Source organism: Adiantum capillus-veneris, chromosome 17 (assembly GCF_014529385.1).
Source record: "Adiantum capillus-veneris isolate H3 chromosome 17, ASM1452938v2, whole genome shotgun sequence".
NCBI classification, from domain to species: domain Eukaryota; kingdom Viridiplantae; phylum Streptophyta; class Polypodiopsida; order Polypodiales; family Pteridaceae; genus Adiantum; species Adiantum capillus-veneris.
The window spans coordinates 35921331-35941948 of record NC_140947.1 but is presented as its reverse complement, the minus strand read 5'-3'; the positions used below and the strand labels follow the sequence as shown (position 1 = coordinate 35941948).

The following is a 20618-nucleotide window of genomic DNA, read 5'->3' as shown; positions in this document are numbered from 1 at the left end:
AAGCATTTTGTTGGTCAAGCCTATGCAGATGACTCTTTTTTTATGCCTCGCAATCACTATGATGATGTGGAACTGATTATGCATACTCTTCACTTGTTTGGATTGGGGGCGGGCCTCAAAGTCAATTTTCTCAAATCCAAGTTATTGCCTTTGAATGAGCATGATTGATTGGCATAAGCTATTATGGCCAGGGGAGATTGTTCCTCCGCATGTCATAGTTCGCCATCTAGGTTATCCGTTGGCCTAAAATGTATCAACTACGCATAAATTGGACTGGGTCTGCGTTCTAAGTTGCATTATTGGAAATTGTCCACTTGGCCACTATATGTACGTCTCAGGATTGTCCAATACATTCTCATGGCCTATGTGCAGTTTTTCTTGCCCTTGTTTTCTTGGTCTCGGTTGCGCTTGCAGTCCCTTATGTCTACTTCTCTGGAGCACTTCATTTCACAAAAAAGGTCTCCGACTTTTGTCTCTAGACAAGTTGCGTTCTCCCAAGGGCCTTGGCGGGTTGAATATTTTGGATTTGCGCACTCATGTTCTGGCACGGAAAGCTATGTTGTTACCAATCTTGGTGCAACAGTAGCAACCCTGGACACTTATGGCGTCACATATGTGTGAGCATATTGTTACGCCATCCTTTGGTCATTGGCAGCAGCAGACATATTGGGAGGTTATTTTTGGGCAGCTTGAAGAACACATTCCAAGATGCCCCTTTACTTCTTCTCTCATTGTTGACCGGAAGGTTATCACCTCGCATATGCATTGGCATGGTCGCCATTACTTTCTTGGCAATTCCCTTCGATTGGAGAGTTTGCGTTGGAGCAAGGCTTTCTCCTCGACTTTGGTTCAGCGGTCGCCTCACCAGGCCCATTTCTTTCACAAAAAGAAATATGCCAGGTGCATCAGGTGGAGGATGATACTAGACATGTGCTTTCATTCCCTGATGCGGCATCGCGCTTTCGCTTGGGGCACCAATACTCTTCTTTGTGCCAGGAGATTTAGAGGATGCTTGCAGATTTTTCTCCTGTTCCTCCTTTGAATGTGGACTCACGTTTTTCTGATTGGAAGCTTGCTGAGTTGAGGCTGTGTTGGGTTAAAGGCCTAAATAACCCCTTTTTGTACATTTTTATACTTTGTCCAGGTTCATATTGAACCTGGACACTGGACACATTTTTTAAAGGTCACTTATAATAAAAGTGGGAAAACCCAAAACTCACTTATTGAGTTTTCCCCAAAAACTTGAGCTCTCTCTCTTTCCCTCTTCGTTCTGCTAGCGCTTCCTCTCCTGCTGGCTTTCGCCACCCCTCTCTGCACACACTGCACTTCCTCGCGTGCTCTTTCACTTGCACACACCCTGCGCGCTCAACAACTGGTATCAGAGCCAGATTAGGGTTTCAGAAGCTTTGCGCAGGTGGATGGACAGCAGGCGAAAGGCTTCTCTCGCGTCGAATTTCCGCTTTCATCGCGAAGCCCCTTGCTTCCGGTGTCACCTAGGGTGATTAGGGTCTCCAAAACAACCTAAAACATGCTGAAATTAGGTCAAAACAGGTAAAAACCAGAAAATTACAGGTCAAAACAGCAAAACGCAGGTGTTCTAAATCGATTCCCGTGAATGGCCCTTGCTTTTCCCACTCAAAGGAGGTCCATTTGATGCAAATTGATGCGCCAAAACAGTAAATTTGCAGAAAATTCAGAATTGGGCTGTTTTTATGTACACAAATTGAGGTTTATGTACGCCTTTTGTGGGTTTATGCAAGTACGCATTGAGGATACTTGTTAATTGCTGAAATTTTCAGCACATTGTATGCAACGTGCTGTACATTGTGATCATTGGAAATTTTCAGATTTTGTGTAGACACTTTCTGCTGCATTTTTACCCGTGCAAATGGCCTCTACTTCCTTGTCGTCTGATGCCAAGAGCTTGATGGAAATCAAGCGATTTGACGGTACAGGTTTCGACCTATGGCAAGACAGGATGCAGGGGATTTTGTTCCTCAAGGATTGTGAGGACGCCCTTTTGGCTATAAAGCCTGAGGATATGCCGGATGAGGATTGGGCCAAGCTCAACAAGAGGACAAAGGCCTATATCAAAATGGCTGTGACCGATGACATTCTGGTGGACATAAAGGGCTTGGACACTGCACATGCAATTTGGCATAAGTTGAAGGCCACTTATGAGAATGCCACCCCTGTGAATCAGGTGCATTTGATGCTCAAACTGGTGAACATGATGCTTGACGAAGCCAAGTCGGCTTCTGAGCACTTAAGTGCTTTCACCAGTGTTATGAGTCAACTACAGGATACTGCGCTTCAACCTTTTGATGACAAGTTGAAAGCCATATTTTTGTTGATGACTTTGCCAGACTCTTGGGAAACGCTTGTGGTTTCTTTGAGTAATAGCCCCAACCTCACATATGATGGAGTGCGAGGCTCCATCTTGAATGAGGAAATTAGACGCAAGTCTAGTAGTGGGGAAGGTGGCAGTTCTGCTTACAATGCGAGAGGCAAAAGTCAGAAGCAAAATACAGGTACCAAGACTCAAAAGAGGAGCAAAAGCAAGTCTAGGGATAAGGATGTGACCTGTTACCAGTGTGGCAGAAAAAGCCATAAGAAGCCAGATTGCAGGTATTTCAAGAAAGAGCTAGAAAGAAAGAAGGAATCACAAGAGAAGAAGAAGACAGAGGATAAGAAAGGGGAAAAATCAGCAGGTACCTCCTCCAAGGATTCGGAGACTGTCAATGTATCCTCTAGTGTGGTTATCACAGAGTTATCCGACAGTGAGGAGATCTTGGTTGCAGCTTCATGCCCCTCAGATTTTGATGTAGCAAATGCACAAGACATGCTTATCTCACGTAGAGATGTCATTGATGCATTGCTAAGTACAAATGATGGCCTTACACAGTCTTGGATAGTAGACTCGAGTGCCTCATTTCATGTGACTCCATCTATGGAGTGTTTTGCTTCTTATCATGCAAGCAAGTATGGCAAGGTTTACCTTGGGGATAACCATGCTTGTGACATTGAAGGAATGGGCACTGTGCGCTTGGCATTAAACAATGGCCAAGAGTTTATGCTTAAAGATGTAAGGTATGTACCAGGCATCAAGAAGAGTCTATTGTCTATTGCCCAGATGGATGCACAGGGTTATACAACCATTTTTGTTGGGGGTTCATGGAAGTTGCTTAAGGGATCAATGCTCATTGTCAAGGGATGCAAGAGTGGTACATTATACTATTTACATGGCAAAGCTTTACCTGGCAAGTTTCTTGTAGTGGCCGAAGTTGCTTCTCATTTGGAGTTGTGGCACAAAAGACTTGGCCATATGAGCCAGAAGGGACTTGATGTGCTCTCCTCGTTGAAGAGGGTTGATGTAAAGGGCACCAAGTTAGATTTTTGTAATGACTGTTTGTATGGTAAACAAAAGAAGTCTTCTTATTATTCTGGTGTCTCGCGCAAAGCTAATGCTCTTGATTTAATTCACTCCGATGTATGTTCAATGCCTGTTAAGTCTTTTGGTGGTGCATCATACTTTGTTACATTCATTGATGATTGCACTAGAAAAGGCTGGGCATATTTGTTAAAGAACAAGAGTGAGACATTTAATGCATTTAAGAGGTTTCATGCTTTTGTGACCACGCAAAAGGGTAGTAAGCTTAAATGTCTGAGATCTGACAATGGGGGGGAGTATACGTCTGCTGAATTTCAGCGTTATTGCGAAGAATATGGGATTAAAAGGGAGTTGACAGTCCCTTATAATCCATCTTCTAATGGTGTGGCTGAGAGGTATAACCGTACTTTACGTGAGAGAGTGCGTTGCATGTTGTCCACGGCTAATCTCCCTCATGGGTTTTGGGGAGAGGCTTTGAAAACTGCAGTTCGTGTATGCAATCGCTCTCCTAACAGTACGCTGAAAAATGACATTCCAGAGGAGGTTTGGTCTGGCAAACCTGCCTCTTATGATCATTTGAGAGTGTTTGGTTGCGAGGCTTTTGTCCCTGTTTGTAATGACTTGAGGACAAAGCTAGATGCCAAGTCCATCCAAGGACTCTTCCTAGGTTATGGGAAAGAGGGTGAAATGGGCTACAGGATATGGTTGCCTCAGTTTAAGAGGGTTGTACGCAGCCGAGATGTAGTGTTCAATAAGGCTAAATTGCTGAAAAATACTACGTCTTATGACATTGACAAGAAATCGATCAAATTTCAGCCTCTCTTGCCACCTATTGATGTTGAAAAAGAGCCTCAGGATGCATTACCACAAGCTGAAATTGATAATCAGCCGGTTAACCTTGAGCCAGAAGAGGTAGGACATGATTTAGATGCTCCAAATGAGGATGGACAGCCACCTGTCATGGCTGAAAATGATTTTCAGCAGCATGAGCATGTTGAAAATGAGTTGCCTCCTGATGTAGAACCTGTGCCTGAGAATGTAGATCATTGGGTACGCAGGTCTTCTCGTGTCAGAAGGTTGATACAGCGCTTTGACCCCTCTTTGCATCATGTTATGTTGATAGATGAGGGAGAGCCTCTTACATATAAAGAGGCAAAATCATGTGAGTTAAGCAGTAAGTGGGAGCTTGCGATGCAAGAGCAAATCGAATCTTTGCATGCAAACAATACTTGGGATCTTGTGCCATTGCCTAAAGGAAGAAAGGCTCTTCCTAACAAATGGGTTTACAAAGTCAAATGTGTTGATGGAAAGCCCAAGTATAAAGCAAGGTTAGTTGCCAAAGGGTATGCACAGAAAGAGGGGATTGACTTTCAAAAGATCTTTTCTCCTGTTGTAAAGCTTACAACATTGCGTGTCCTTTTTGCTCTCGCTGCAGTGTTTGACTTAGAATTGAATCAAATGGATGTAAAAACAACTTTTCTTCATGGTGACATTGATGAAGATATCTACATGAAGCAACCTGAGGGTTTTGTAGTTCCTGATAGAAAGGAACTTGTATGCAAACTAAGAAGGGCACTGTATGGTTTGAGGCAGTCGTCACGTCAGTGGTACAAAAAGTTTGATACTTTATGCTGTCTCAAGGCTTTAGACGCAGCCATTCAAACCATTGTTTGTATACAAAGAAGGATAATGATGGAAGTCCTATAATCCTTGTGCTATATGTAGATGATATGTTGATTGCTGGGAAGCATAAGTCTACCATTGATGCTCTTAAACGTCAGCTGAATTCAGCTTTTGCAATGAAGGATTTAGGTGATGCTGAGCACATCTTGGGCATGAGAATCAAGAGAGATAGAAAGCTGAAATTGCTCTTCTTATCTCAAGAAAAGTACATTGCTAAAGTACTTGATAGGTTTAACATGGCTGAAGCTAAGTCACTTGGAGTACCTTTACCTCCACACACAAAACTTAGCAAAGCTGATTGCCCAAAGGATGACGTGGCAGTGAATGCTATGAAGGGAATCCCTTATGCATCAGCTTGTGGTTCTCTTATGTATGCTATGGTTGCCACTCGTCCTGACATTGCCCAGTGGGAGTTGTTAGTAGATACATGTCCAATCTCGGCAAAGCACATTGGGAAGCTGTGAAATGCATTCTGAGATACTTGTCAGGTCCACAATCTAGGTGTATATGCTATGGCAAAAGTGACCTGAAGTTGCAGGGCTATTGTGATGCAGATATGGCAGGTGACTTGGATACCAGGAAGTCCACTAGTGGCTATGTGTTTGCTATTGCTGATGGTGCTGTCTCTTGGTGTTCACGACTGCAAAAAATTGTAGCATTGAGTACTACTGAGGCTGAATATATTTCAGCCACTGAGGCTTCTAAAGAGGCCATATGGTTGGGCAGACTTGTCAAAGAGCTTGGTATGCCTGCTAGTACTCCTGTCTTGGGATGTGATAGCCAGAGTGCTGTCTATTTGGCCAAGAATGCCATGTTTCATGCACGGACAGAGCACATTGATGTGCGATACCACTTCATACGACAGGTATTGGAGGATGGTCTAGTCAGCTTGACTAAGATCCATACACAGGATAACCCTGCAGATGTTCTCACCAAGAGTCTTGCTAAGGCTCAACATGAGCATTGCATACAACTGGTGGGAGTTGGTTAACTTAAAGGCGTCATTTATGCCTTAAAGTGGGAGGTTGTTGGGTTAAAGGCCTAAATAACCCCTTTTTTGTACATTTTTATACTTTGTTCAGGTTCATATTGAACCTGGACACATTTTTTAAAGGTCACTTATAATAAAAGTGGGAAAACCCAAAACTCACTTATTGAGTTTTCCCCAAAAACGTGAGCTCTCTCTCTCTCCCTCTTCGTTCTGCTAGCGCTTCCTCTCCTGCTGGCTTTCGCCACCCCTCTCTGCACACAGACTGCACTTCCTCGCGTGCTCTTTCACTTGCACACACCGCCACGCGCTCAACAAGCTGGACTGTATTTTTGCTGCCAAATGTTATGCTCTATTGCAATCTGATTTATGGATTGTGCAGGATGGTAATCAGTTGTGGTCCCTCTTCAAATCAACCTTGTGGTGGAAGCGAACCTTGGCTAGCATCTGGCAGAATCATCTGCCTTTGAAGAAACGTATTTTCTTGTGGCACTGCTTGGTGGGGGTTTTACCTATGCTCGGCATCTTGCACCCTCTCGTTGTCTCAGATGTCATGATACTGAGGAGACTGTGCCGCACTTATTGTGGGGCTGTTACTGCTCCCGGTCCTTCATTCGACAGGTGTCGGCTACTCTTCGGTTGCGTTTTCCTTCCACCGCTTTTCACAGACGGTTTTGGCTTTTTGGGGAGTTTCAGTCTCTACAGTCTCACTTTACAATCTTTTTTGGTTGGGTCGGATTTTGGGTTCTGTGGACCATTTGGCACCATCACAACTCCTTGATGTTTAAAGGCATTGCTGGTGACCCGTTTCCCTACTTTAAATTTTTGCTGGGTCAGGCGTTGCATTTTGCCTATGATGTTGGGGACATCACACTTGATGCCTACACGATTTATCGACTATTTCTAGCCCTTGGAGCCCCATGCTGCTCCACTTTTTTTATTTTTTCTGCTTGGTGGGTTTTCCTTGCTTTGAGGTTTCCCACCTGTAATTTACATCAACAAGATTTACAACAATAAAAAAGTATGTGTGTGTGTACATGCGCACATGTGGGACAGATGAATAAAGGCACGAAAGGCGGCTGGCGGTAGCTAGGCTAAGGTTGCAGGTGAATGACGGGGAATGATCGGGAGCGGGTGGAGAAGCGGAAATGCGGTAGGTGTAAAGCAAGGAAGGTAGGCACGAAAGGTGGCTGGCGGTAGCTAGGCTAAGGCTGCAGGTGAATGACGTGGAATGATCGGGAGCAGGTGGAGAAGCCGAAATGCAGCGGGTGTAAAGCAGAGAAGGTGGGAATGCAGTGGTCAGCATAGCGCATAAGGGGATTGCCACTAGTGCAAAGTAACAACCATGTTAAAGAGCATGGCAAACATTACCTAACTAAGGTTACAATTTGAAGTGCTTATATTCCCCCAAACAAGCAGCGACTAATAATTGCAAGGTCGCGCAACTACAAAAAACAGCACATGGGCAGCAGACGTTATGCGTGAGTCGCAGTTAGTGGCACAGAGAGAGAGAGAGAGAGAGAGAGAGAGAGAGAGAGAGAGAGAGAGAGAGAGAGAGAGAGAGAGAGATGAAATGAAATGATCTATTAACTTCTTCAAAAGGACAAAATGACCTACAGACCAATCCCTTACAAACTTGTGAATTTGGTACCATACCTGAGTACAAAAAAAAAAGAGATACTAAAATGAATTTAGAAGTGTTGCTAGCTGGAACAATGTGGGGTATGTGTGATCACTGATACAATGGGTGCCCAATACAAGAGAAAGATAGAATGGGTGATGAATCCATCCTCATCTGTACTCTGGATGTCGAGATAGTATGGCTCGAATCCTCTATTGTAGTCTCCGTAGATGTTGTGAAGCTCCTCTCCTTAATCGTGGGCGTCTCGATCTCCCTAGCTCCAATGCTCAGTCAATGAGAGTACCGCGGGTGCAAGTATGAGCTGAGCTTTGCAGTGGTGGCTGCTCCTCTATCTATCCACTGTCTGGTGTGAAGAAATCAGTAATCTGTCTCTGAGATTGTCTCTCTCCAGATCTCCTCAGTAAACTATCTATGTGTGTGTAACTCAAGTAGATACAGGCCAACGCATCTCTGGTCCTAATAGCTCATGACTCTCGAGAAGGGTCCAAAGCCTTCTCTGAATAGCAAGTGGAAGAGACCCCGTATCTCGTAATACATTGTGCAGTGACATATATAATGGTCTCCGTCTGTAACCGGCCTGTTCAATCCAAAAAGGGCGGTAGACTTGACTTTAAACCTTGATTTAGCTTTCACCCATTATTAGTCGTCTATTATACCTGCGCTATAGTGACACAAGAGAGGGGAATGGGATACAGATGCTAGAATGCACCTGTATGAGAAGACCGACACCAGATTGGCCCCTAACTTAGGCGCCCCTTTCGGTATTTCTTTATTGTTCAAAAGAGGGAATAAACACTGTGGTTCCCTACAAGCTGCCCCGCACAAACTCGGCTGAATTTCCACTGTTCCAGCCCGATTTCGGCAGCATAACTGTACTAGAACACTTCACAGTCAGTATTCCCACGCATTGATTGACTTTCTCGACGCATACGGGCACTTTGCAAAACCTGGCGAGAATCTGCAGCACGCTGAATTCTCTGTTTTCAGCCCTGAAATTGCGCCAGATCACCTGTACAGCGGTCCCCTAGCGTCCCCGAACCTCCTAGGGGTATTAGGGTCCGTTTAGGGCCAAAACCCTAAACCTGCAAAAATACACAGCAGGCTGTAATTTGCTGTTTCAGGCTCCGTTTCGCGTGCCGGTCGCATCCGTAGCAAGTCCTCGAGCTCCCGCACCTGTAGGGCTACTTGCCCTTTGAATCGGACGAGATTTCTAGCGTGAAACCTCTCCGAATTCACCTGTACCTGCGGAGGAATTAGCTGCTAGCTAATCCAGTACCTGTGCAAGAGGCTCTTGCCTCGGCAATCGCGCATGAACCCACACAACTGTACATTGGTCAAATGAAGAGCCCACTAGAGGGGCATAACATACTACCAAAGGGGAGAGAGAGGGCAGTGCGTAGCGTGCAGGGCATCACTCCTGGCACCGCACTGTGCATAAGAGGGAAAGCAAGCACTCCATAGCTCTTAACCTGTGACAAAAGCTGCAAATGAGCCTCTCCCAGCTTAAAATTCAGCGCCAACTCTCTCTTGCATTAGAAACTGTACCAGAATGTGCCACTTGGCACATTTATAAGCATTTTCCCGTTTCGGGGTTGCCGTCTAAAAATATCCCAATCGGTTGCCCAGTTGACTTCACGGCAGAGTAAGAAAATGTTCCCTTTGTCATTCCGGAGATAATGACGTCAACACATTTTCAGGTCCCAAAATAGCAGTTCCCTAAATTTTAGGAGATGCTGCCATTGTATCTTTCTAGGTCATCCGACCTCTTTGTACACTGCGGCCACATCCAGAACTGAAATGTAGCCTCTGTAGCAAAAGATTCCACTTTGGCTAGTCAATGACCCCACTTTGGCTAACCATAGTCTTTGTCCAACCTTAGTGCTCTCTTGCCCTTAGGCCTGGACTCCCTCTGGACAGTTCCACACTAGCTATGCAATGCAGGGCAGTTAGATTTCCCGAGGGGTGTTTCCAAAAAGTGAAAGTAAATAGATAATAAGAAAGAAATCAACAAAAAGGATAGATAGTAGTCACACGCTGGTGACACCGTCTCTGGCTCTGTATGGCATAGGCGGCATATCCTGCTAGCTGCTGGTATCCCTCTGAATCTACCTGTCTCAATCTCAAGCTGGTGTGAAGATGTCCGTATCTGACCAATGGCACAATGTAACCAATGGGATAGATGTGTATCCATATAGCTGGGTTGAATCACAAACCCATCCCCTATGAGTTGGAGAAGATGCTCTCTATAGAAAGCCATCTTCGTGCCCAACTCCACTGTCGGCTCTATCCATGTCCTCCTGGTGTCCAACCGGGTCAGGTCCTAGCGAATGAGTCTAGTAATCTCCATCCATGTAAGAGACAACGACGGTGCATCAAGGGAGTACTGGAAGGGAGGCAAGCTGTCCATGCTGAAGCCATGTATCTGGAACCATGATGACATCTGTGCATACCAGCATGATATGTCTCCCTGTAAAGCTAGTTGTCAAGAGGACGCAAGTGCCAATCTGGCATATCTATCTTTGGTAGTATCTCATAAGCTGTGCATAAAGGAGACTGATCTGGTAAGCACCTCTTCTCCATAGGGGGAGCCGCTAACTCCGCTCTATTATCTCATGTGGCACGGAGGCCTTAGCTCTGATCAGCCGAGAGATCATAGATACCAAGGGCCTCTCCATACCTCTCAACCCATCCTGACCCACAGAGGGTCCTTAAGCCTGAACCCCACCAATCCTGACCCAGAGAGAGAGAGAGAGAGAGAGAGAGAGAGAGAGAGAGAGAGAGAGAGAGATCACTACTTTTTACAAAGGGACTACTAGGGATGGCCCACCACAGGTTACTAGTCACACCCTCATTGGGGCAGCCTTCGTGATCGAACCATCTAGCTTGACCGATCGCGACGCCCGGGGATGCAAGGATCTTCACATCGTAGACGAGGTCTACATAGGAGGTACGGAGCATCGTTGAGCAGCATGAGACGGCAGTATTTGCACTTTGGTCTCTAACCCCGACTAGTCGACTATGGGGTAATACAATTTTAAGAATTTGAATCTTAGAATTCATAAAGCTTTGATACATTCTGCTTGCGTCTGATTCAATATAATTGCAAATGTATCATTGTCGTGAAACTATGGCCAGAAACATGTGAGTGACTGTGGACTTCCTTGGATTCATTTTTAGCAATGTTTTGATTGTACAAAACATGGATACTCCCTAGCGAATATTATAGATATACAACATTTGCTTGACAAACAAACTATGATGGCCTAGGTCTTTCAGGTGATTCCATGCTAGGACACCTTTCTTGCATGTCAAAGAGGAAGCAAGTAAATAAGTTGTAATTCATGATTTCATTGATGCAAGTAAACTTGATTAATTTATCCAATCAACAAAGAAGACTGATTAGAACAGAGAACAGCGAGAAATACCTACTTGAAGGATATTCTTGACCAGATACAATATTGCCGGTATAGGATAAACCTTCACTTCATCCCAAGACATACTTAGCCTGAAGATAAATCAGCACAGAAAGAGGAATATTCTCTCTCTCTCTCTCTCTCTCTCTCTCTCTCTCTCTCTCTCTCTCTCTCTCTCTCTCTCTGCCAAACAACCTCGCCCCCCCCCCGCCTGCTGCCCACCCCCTCTCTTGCTCAGCCTCTCCCTACCTGCTGCTCCTGCCTCGCTGCCCACCCCCTCTCGCTCAGCCCCTCCCTGCCCACTGCAGACGCCCGCTGCCCCTAGCCCTTCTCCTCTCATGCTCAGTCCCCCTGCATACTGACCCCCCTCTCCCTTGCCCAGTTGCCCACACACACACGCACTTTCCAAACACACATACACAATCACACCTATACATACAAACAGGATGGAAGGGTGAGGAGGGTGCAAGCATTTACATCCAAAATGGCCTCCCCCGTCACCAAAACCTTCCCATTAGCAAATAGGATGAGTAAAGCGACCTTCACGGCGACCAATAAGCGTTTCGCCGTCTTCGAGGACGAATGAAGGATTGGAGGAAGGAAATGGACGAGTGGAGGAACGAAAAATCAGCCATCCTCAAACATGGAGTGAAGCTACAGATCGACGCACTCAAGGCGGAGGTTGCCTCCATTAGGGACCACTCACCATGTGAAGAGGGAGAGATTGTCGACGTGAAGGAAGCAATGAGAGACGAGTTCACAAGAGCCATTGCCGAGACCATCGAGATGAAGACAAAAGCCATAGCGAACTCCATAGAAGGGAAGATGTAAGCCAAGGAGGAGGGATGGGTGGAGGTAGTACGCAAAAACCTCCGCAAAGAAGTCAAAGAGGAAACCCAAAAAAGTGAGCCCTCCTACAAACCACAATAGCAGAGAAGAAGATGAGACAAACACGATGTCTCAATGTGCGAGTGGACAGGCATCATGGAGACACCCACCTCTACCCCCGAAGAAGACACCAAAGAGCTTTGCCTCAAGCTTGGATACAAAAAATACTCCCTCCATTCGCCACCAAGACATGGAGAGCAGGGAAGGACACCACCAAAAAGAGAGCTCTCATCCTCCACTTTCTCAATGAGGTGGAGAGGACTACCTTTTGAGGAAGAGATGGCATTGCATGTACTACACGGGCCACCCATATACCTTGACGATGATCTCACATGCATGCAAATTGAGCACCGACGGGCGTGTATGCCCTAAGTACTACACGCCCACAAAGAGGGCAAGATGACCATCTACAAAGACGGTCGGGTCATCATTGATGGCAAGGCCACTGACTAGAGACTCGCGGCCTCATGCGGAGACACACATGGCGGTATGGAACTGTAATGGTTCCTTGTGGACACATCCGGGGAGACTAGAGGAGGTAATACATGACCAAGACCTCATTCTATGAAAGCCCAGAGAGAGGTCTACCTAGAGTACAGGACTACCAATGGGAGTCTCTATATAGGAAGTGTACACGGCACAACACTTCCAAAGGATCTGCTGGAGTAGCAATCCTCTATCATCGCTCACTCCACAACAAGATACCAATAGTAGCACGCGACCCAGACGCACGTTACATCTGGATGCGGCTTGAGCTATCTGAGGAGCACATCCTCTACATTGCCATTTGCTACTTTGCACCCATTGGATCCAGATTTGCACACACAGGAGGAGGAGAGACAGAGGGTCCCACACACATGCTGGGGAAGAGGAGGATGACACACACTCACCATATGCATGCCTTAGAGAGGAGATCCAAGACTACTCCAGATTAGGGAATTTCTCTCTTATGGGAGACTTCAACGCCAAGACACAGTAGACAATGTGACATTTATGACTTTGACGACCCAGAGCTACTCTCCACCATGGAGCACACAAGAGCAGAGAGGACCTCCACAGATACCACTACACCCACACCATACGGACGACACCTGATCCGTTTACAATCACAGCATCGTCTCGTTATTTATAACTGGATGGAGCAATGGCCATCGTCCAAGGGCTTGAGGAGCTAATGGAAGAAAGTAGCAAACAACTGAAGCAAAAACAGGCCACGTGCAGAGAAGCATGCACGCAGGCAACAAAACACACATTGCACAAAATGAAAACCCACAAGCACTCGAAACAAGCAGACAATCATACAAAAAAACAATCGAAGGAGAAAACATGCGTACGAAAGAAGTCGAGAACACAAGAAGACACCGCAGGCGAAAGCGTAGCATGCCAGATTTCAGGGTTGTGGAAAGGGAATGGGAGGGAAAGAATCTGCACAGGTCCCACGCCGTATGCAATAGAAGGAGATGAGGATAGATCTATGCACGGGGCGAGGGTTGTAGGTAGCACGTTGCATCATCATACCAGCGCAGGGAGAGCGAGGCCATCGTCACCACAGATTGGTAGAGAAGGGCATCTTTGACGCGATGGGACCTCTCTCTCTCTCTCTCTCTCTCTCTCTCTCTCTCTCTCTCTCTCTCTCTCTCTCTCTCTCTCTCTCTCTCTCTCTCTCTCTCTCTCTCTACCGCCACCTAAGCTGGGGCAACCTTGACGTTATGAACATCTCAAAGGGAAGAGACCTATTTCCGAAGGATATTCGTAACCTTCGCCCTCATGTCACACATTCAGTCTACACCTGTTGAGCCATCCTCCATGGAAGACGCCCTTGAGCATGACTCGAGGCCCCATGCCATGCATATAGAGTTAAATACGATAGAGCCGAACGACACTTGATGTGGTTTCATGGCCTACAAAACTGCAAGCCATTAGGATCACATGGATCTTCAAGACGAAAGACCATGCTGACGATTCCATAAAGATGAACATGGTGAGACTTGTGGCCAAGGGCATCCACAACGCCCTGGCATGGACTTTGACAAGGATTTTGATCCTACAGCCTGCATAGCTACCATTTGAATAGTGATTTGATTAGCAGCCCATCGCACCTTGCCTATCTATTAGATGGACGTGAAGAGTGTGTTCCTCAATGGCACTTTCTGTCACGTGCACATCTAACCTTGTGTGTACGTGGACAAGCTACTTCATGACAAGGGTTCAGTTATCTCAGGAAGTGTTCTGGCACTTTTGTGAGTCTGTTTGCAGACCGTGTATGTCCAGGCACTTGGAGTAGATGCATATCCTCTGGTTGCACACAGCATGATCATCAGATTACCATCAGAACCCATTAGGAGCATTTTTACAGTGCACAAAACCTATTTTCCCTATTTTAGTCATCTTTCCCTTATTATTAATAAGTGACTTTGTTGGGAAACCAGGTAGGGCAATTTGACTCACGCAATATATAAGAAAAGCTAGCGCTAGTAGTATCTGGCAAAAGAGGCAGCAGGGACCAAGTGTTCGACAGTGCACCCTCTCAGCAAGAACCCCCAGTAGGAAACCTAGCGTTTTCAGCCACCAAAGACCAGCCAGAGCTTTCAGCATTTGCAGATCAGCCGTTTTGTAGTTGCAAATGATGCCTGGCGACAGCAGATCACAACAGACTCCCTAACGTTTTTGCATCAAACAGCAGATCAGCCCAGCGTTTTTGCAAGTGCAGACTATCTCTAGCGTTTGCAAATTCCCGACAACAGAACCCATGATTGCATCAGCGTTTTCAGTTTTCAGCATTTAGATTCCGTACCACAACCCCCAAACCTCGCAGATCTCACCTTTCCACAACAGATCCTCGCCGCACGGTTAGATCAGCCAAAGTTTGCAGATTCAGCCCGCTATTCGCAGATTTCAGCATCTGCGTTTTCAACGCATCGTCGTCGCACCGTCGTCGTCACCATCGTCACCAACATAGAGTCAGAATTCAGCAGATACAAGATTTGCAGATTTCAGCCCTAAGCATTTTCAGTTTTCAGCCCGTCTCGTCATCGTCTACATCGTCGGCAAGTCCATTGCATTGTAGAGATTTGTGAGATCAATGGTAGACCGCTCTCGCCATAGAGAGTGGGGCCCTTGGAGGAGGGTTTGACAACTCTTCTCGTGTCGTATTCTTCTCTCTCTATCTCTCAGTTTCAGCACCTTCATTCACAGTGTTTACCACTTTGTTGTGATCATTGCATTCTCTCGCTAAAGGAATGGAAGGCTCTCCCTTCCGTAAGTAAAAGGAACCCTTGAGCACAGTTCAGAGCACTTATCTTGAGCAAAGTTCAACATTCACTTCCGCTGCACCTTACATTGGTATCAGAGCTTTGGCAGTGTTCTGTATCACTCAAGGAAAGAACCACAAGAATTTCTTTTGCTTGTTGCGAACGCATGTAACCCAAGTCAACTTGGGCATGTCGATTCCTAATCGTGTTTTTGAAGAGTGACAGGAAACCCAAGAAAGAAGGGCTTGTCCAACCTCCCCTTGTTTCTCTTTTCACTCATTGAGAGCGGACCGTGCACTTAGTAGCCGGCCAATCGACGTGAGGTGGGAAAAAGCAACCTTGGTGTGAGCGCAAGGCCGCCAAGGGTTGCGCTTGCGCGAAACAGAAGAGCTCGGGTAAGAGAAGATCCTTCTCTAACACAGATTGCAAGCTAAAGAAGAACCTCAAGAACTCCAGAACCTCAAGAACTCAAGACTCTCAAGAACCTCAAGAACTCAAGAACCCAAGAACCACAAGAACCCAAGTTCCTCGTGAACTTAAGAACCCAAGACTTCAGTGTATGGTCATCACCCGAAGCGGACTGGATACTTCACATGTAGGTGATGAGCATCGGAGTGGCGAAGAAGAATTTTCCCCACCAGGAGGTTTTTCCGACCCTTCCCCCTCCCCATCTACGCCAAGGATTGCACCAAATCCTATGGAGGCTTTGGTCAAGACGATGATGGACATGATGTTACAACAAGAAGCGCAACGCGCCACCTTGGAGCGCGAGCGCGAAGAAAGAAAGGCCTCCTTGGATTGCGAGCGTGAGCAAGAGCGCTTGGCGGCTGAGGAAAGAAAGGCATCCTTGGATCGCGAGCGTGAGCAAGAGCGCTTGGCGGCTGAGGAAAGAAAGGCATCCTTGGATCGTGAGCGTGAGCAAAAGCGCTTGGGGGCCGAGGAAAGAAAGGCATCCTTGGATCGCGAGCGTAAGCAAGAGCGCTTGGCGGCCGAGGAAAGAAAGGCAATCTTGGAGCGCGAACGCAAAGAAAGAAAGGCAATCTTGGAGAGCGAGCGCGAAGAAAGAAAGGCAGAATTGGATCGCGAGCGCAAGGAAAGAAAGGCAGAATTGAATCGCCAGCGCGAAGAAGGATGGTTAGCCTTGGAGCATGAGCGCGAGCAAGCGCGCTTGGCGTCCGAAGACAAAAGGGTATCCTTGGAGCGTGAGCGTGAGCAAGCGCGCTTGGCGACCGAAGATAGACGAGCGGCCTTGGAGTTAGAGAGTGAGGCACAGAGAGACCAATGCATGCAAGAGTTGGTCCTACAGGTACTTACCTCAAATCCCGAGCCGGTCAAGATGTTGGTGGTTCATTAAGTGGCACAAGCCGAGATTCAGACTGCAACAACCCCGTGACAGAGAAGTTGAAATTCAGTAAGTATGACGATAAGATGGATGCTAGTGTTATTCATTCTTGGTTGCATCAATTTAATGCTTATTTTGCGACAACTAAGAAGACAGGGAATAGCAAAGTTTTGACAACAGCCATCTATCTTGTCGGTGATGCCATTAATTGGCATCAAGCGTGGCAAGAGGCGCAATTGGCCGCGCACCTAGAGGAAGCCGAGGTAGATGTGCCCCTTTCTTTCAGTTGAGCCGACTTCCAAGACAAGCTCAAGGCATGGTTCTTGCCCCCTAAACCCTAGCGCGGTTAAACGAAGATTTGCGCAATCTTAAACAAAATGGTACTCCAGTCATGTATTCTTCTAACCGTGTTTTGCAGCTTGGCACCCAATTATGGAATTCGGATGCGAAGCGCAAAAAGGCTTTTATATTTGGATTGGATGACTATATCAGGTTTGATGTCGAAGTCCTCGATCCCGTAGATCTCAACAAGGTGGTAGCGAAGATGAAGCACAATAAGGAAAAGCCGAAGGAGACCAAGACTTCTCAAAGTACCTCTCAGACTCCTCAGAACCCACAGAACGGTAAGAATGGTAACTCTTCTAACCAATCTTCCTCTAGTCTCTCAGAAAAGAACACTCAAAATGAATCTAAGGGTAAAACTAACACAATTGCTAAACCTAAGCTCACTCCAAATGAAAAAGCAACACAAGGAATTTTAGGAGGATACATCACGTCAGAAGAACAAAGCATTTATTCTAAGGAAGGTCGATGTTATCATTGTCACATCAAGGGTCACATAAAAAGAACATGTCCTAAGATTGAATCTAGCGAATCTAAAGAAACCACAGAACCCACATCCTCTTTTAATGCCATAAATGAGAACACGAGTGTGACCCAACTTTCTCATGATCCTCCCATTGATGAGTCTCTCATTAAGTGTTATGGTCATGTGAAGGGTCAGCGTTTTCTCATATTGTTTGACCTAAGCAGTATGCATGATGTGATTAGTGACTCTCTTGTCGAAAGCACTCGCTTGGAGGTTAGCAAGACATCTCCTTTTGAGGTGTCAGGCTTCGCCTCCGGTATGGACTCTCTCATCACGCAAGAGTGCCTTCATGTTTTGTTCACTGTTCAACAAGCATCCATCCGCAGAAAATTTGTAGTCTCTCCTCTTTCAGGATGTGATATGCTTAGGCATTCGATGGGTTCATAAGTATAACCCTCTCATTGATTGGGCAGCTAAAACTTTCACTTTCAATGCCAAGAGTGACTCACCCATTGTCATTCGTGGGGAGCAAGTTGTTCATTCTTCATCTCTCATTTCTAATGTGCAAGCGAAGATTGAAAAGAATCAAGAGAAGGAGACTCTCTAAATCCTGTCTTCTCCAAAGCACGACACACATGATTTGCATAATAAAGATGTGATTATTCACAAACATGATGATTTGCATGATAAAGATGTGATTGTTCACAAGGATGATGGTTTAGTTGATACTTTGTCTAGTGAAGCTAACCTCATTGCAGATTCGATCAATCACGAAGAACCGATCTTGGCTCTCGAGTCGAGGTCCAAAGAACCCTCACAGGAAGTATTGTGTATGCACATGATTGGTCAGTACGCATTGTGTTAGTGTTTCATTCGTGACGGTTTCTTGTATTTTAGTCACCGTCTTTATGTGAACCCTTTCATAGGCATGTCATATTCTACGCGGAACACGATTCACTCATGAATGAGCACGAATGTATGCGGATTACTCATGAAAAGGTGAAATGTTTGCACCCAAGGAATTCACATTCCATGTCTCTTCCTTGGCATGACACAGTATCCGACAGAGCACAAGAAGGATTGAGCATCAAGCATCGGCATTTCCATTGTGATTTGCCACAGTTGATAGATTTAGATCAGAAAGTCAAGATTCGACCCCATTTTTTGCGTGTGTTTGATGAACGATTTGGCACTCCGTCCTTTTGTTCATCTGCATTGCATGCACAGTTTTTTCGAAAGAATAGTCTTTTTCCAGTCACTCTACATGGAATGGGTATGTTCATGTTTTTGTGTTAGAAGTGGTTTCGGGAATTTTCATCCTCGGAGATTCTTGAAGAAGGTAGACGCATGACTATAGACGAAGTTGAAGCGTTGAAGGAGCCACAGATGACTTTGTGTCGCTTTCGGCGCGGCCCAAAGAAGCAAGCGTTGCAGACCTTTATGAAGTTCAAGTATCGCATGACCCACGTATCAGAGTGGGCCGACAAAGAGTCCTTTACAGCATTCCAAATGTTGTTGGCAATCTTCCTCGACGCCATACAGTTCAGTACCAGTACCTCACTTTAAAAAGGAGGGGATGTCACGTGCACATCTAACCCTATGTGTACATGGACAAGCGACTTCATGACAAGGTTCAGTTAGCTTAGGAAGTGTTCTGACACTTTTGGAAGTCTGTTTGCAGACCATGCATGTCCAGGCACTTAGAGTAGATGCATATCCTCTGGTTGCACACAGCATGATCATCAGATTACCATCAGAACCCATCAGGAGCATTTTTACAGTGCACAGAACCTATTTTCCCTATTTTAATCATTTTTCACTTATTAATAATAAGTGACTGTTGGGAAACCGGGAAGGGCAATTTGACTCGGGCAATATATAAGAAAAGCTAGCGCTAGCAGTATCTGGCGGAAGAGGCAGCAAGGACCAAGTGTTCGACAGTGCACCTTCTCAGAAAAACCCCCCGGCAAGCAACCTAGCGTTTTCAGCCACCAAAGACCAACCAGCGTTTTCAGCATTTGCAGATCAGCCCAACATTTTGCAGTTTTGCAGATGATGCCTGGCGACAGCAAATCACAGCAAACTCCCTAGCGTTTTTGCATCAAACAGCAACTCAGCCCAACGTCTTTTCAATTGCAGACTACCTCACACGTTTGTAGATTCCCAACGACAGAACCCATGATTGCATCAGCGTTTTCAGTTTTCAGCATTTAGATTCCATACCGCAGCCCCCCCCAAACCTCGTAGATCTCACCTTCCCGTAGCAGATCCTCGCCGCACGGTCAGATCAGCCAATGTTTGCAGATTCAGCTCGCTATTCGCAGATTTCAGCATCTGCGTTTTCAGCGCGCCGTCGTCGCGCATCATCGTCATCGCCGTCGTCACCGAAATAGATTCAGAATTCAGCAGATACAAGATTTGCAGATTTCAGCCCTTAGCATTTTCAGTTTTCAGCCCGTCTCGTCGTCGTCGACATCATCGGCAAGTCCATTGCATTGTAAAGATTTGTGCAATCAATAGTAGACCGCTCTCGCCATAGAGAGTGGGGCCCTTGGAGGAGGGTTTGATAAATTTTCTGGTGTCGTATTCTTCTCTCTCTATCTCTCAGTTTCAGCACCTTCATTCACAATGTTTACCACTTTGTTGTGATCATTGCACTCTCTCACTAAAGGAACGGAAGGCTCCCCCTTCCATAAGTAAAAGGAACCCTTGAGCACAGTTCGGAGCACTCATCTTGAGCAAAGTTCAACATTCACTTCCGTTGCACCTTACACTTTCACTACAAAAATTTATGTATAGCAGCCGTGTTGCAAGCAACAAGGATCATGTGTATCGATTGCACAAGGCACTGTCTGCTCTCAAGCAAGACCCTAGAGCCTGGTTCTAGAGGATAAACGATTTCTTCACACACATCAGGCTACAACATACGCTTGGAGATTCGAACAGCCATGTTGCTTCCCATAGTACAATACTTGCCATCATTATCATGTATGTTGATGATCTCATCTTCGAATGGTCACTTGAGTCAACCTTTGAGCAGACAGATCTTGAGCTCCTAACGTCTTCCTCCGTTTTGGGATCTACCAAACACCATAAGAGATATTCTTCTCTCAGCATAAGTATTTCAAAGACATCCTGAACGGATTGGAAATAAAGACTTGCAAATTTGTCGGCACTCTGCTTGAGCCTAGGGTGAATGTATCTTTGCATGA

The 20618-nt window shown here is 45.9% G+C and overlaps 1 protein-coding gene across 1 annotated transcript in view; it reads right to left on the bottom strand.

Moving 5' to 3' along the window:
* Positions 1-20618, bottom strand: part of LOC147437058 (CMP-sialic acid transporter 2-like) — a 76324-nt gene that overhangs the window by 9672 nt on the left and 46034 nt on the right. The window contains exon 6 of the mRNA XM_086486469.1: positions 11134-11209. Coding sequence (XP_086342595.1) covers positions 11134-11209 — 76 coding nt within the window. The remainder of the gene's footprint in view (positions 1-11133; positions 11210-20618) is intronic.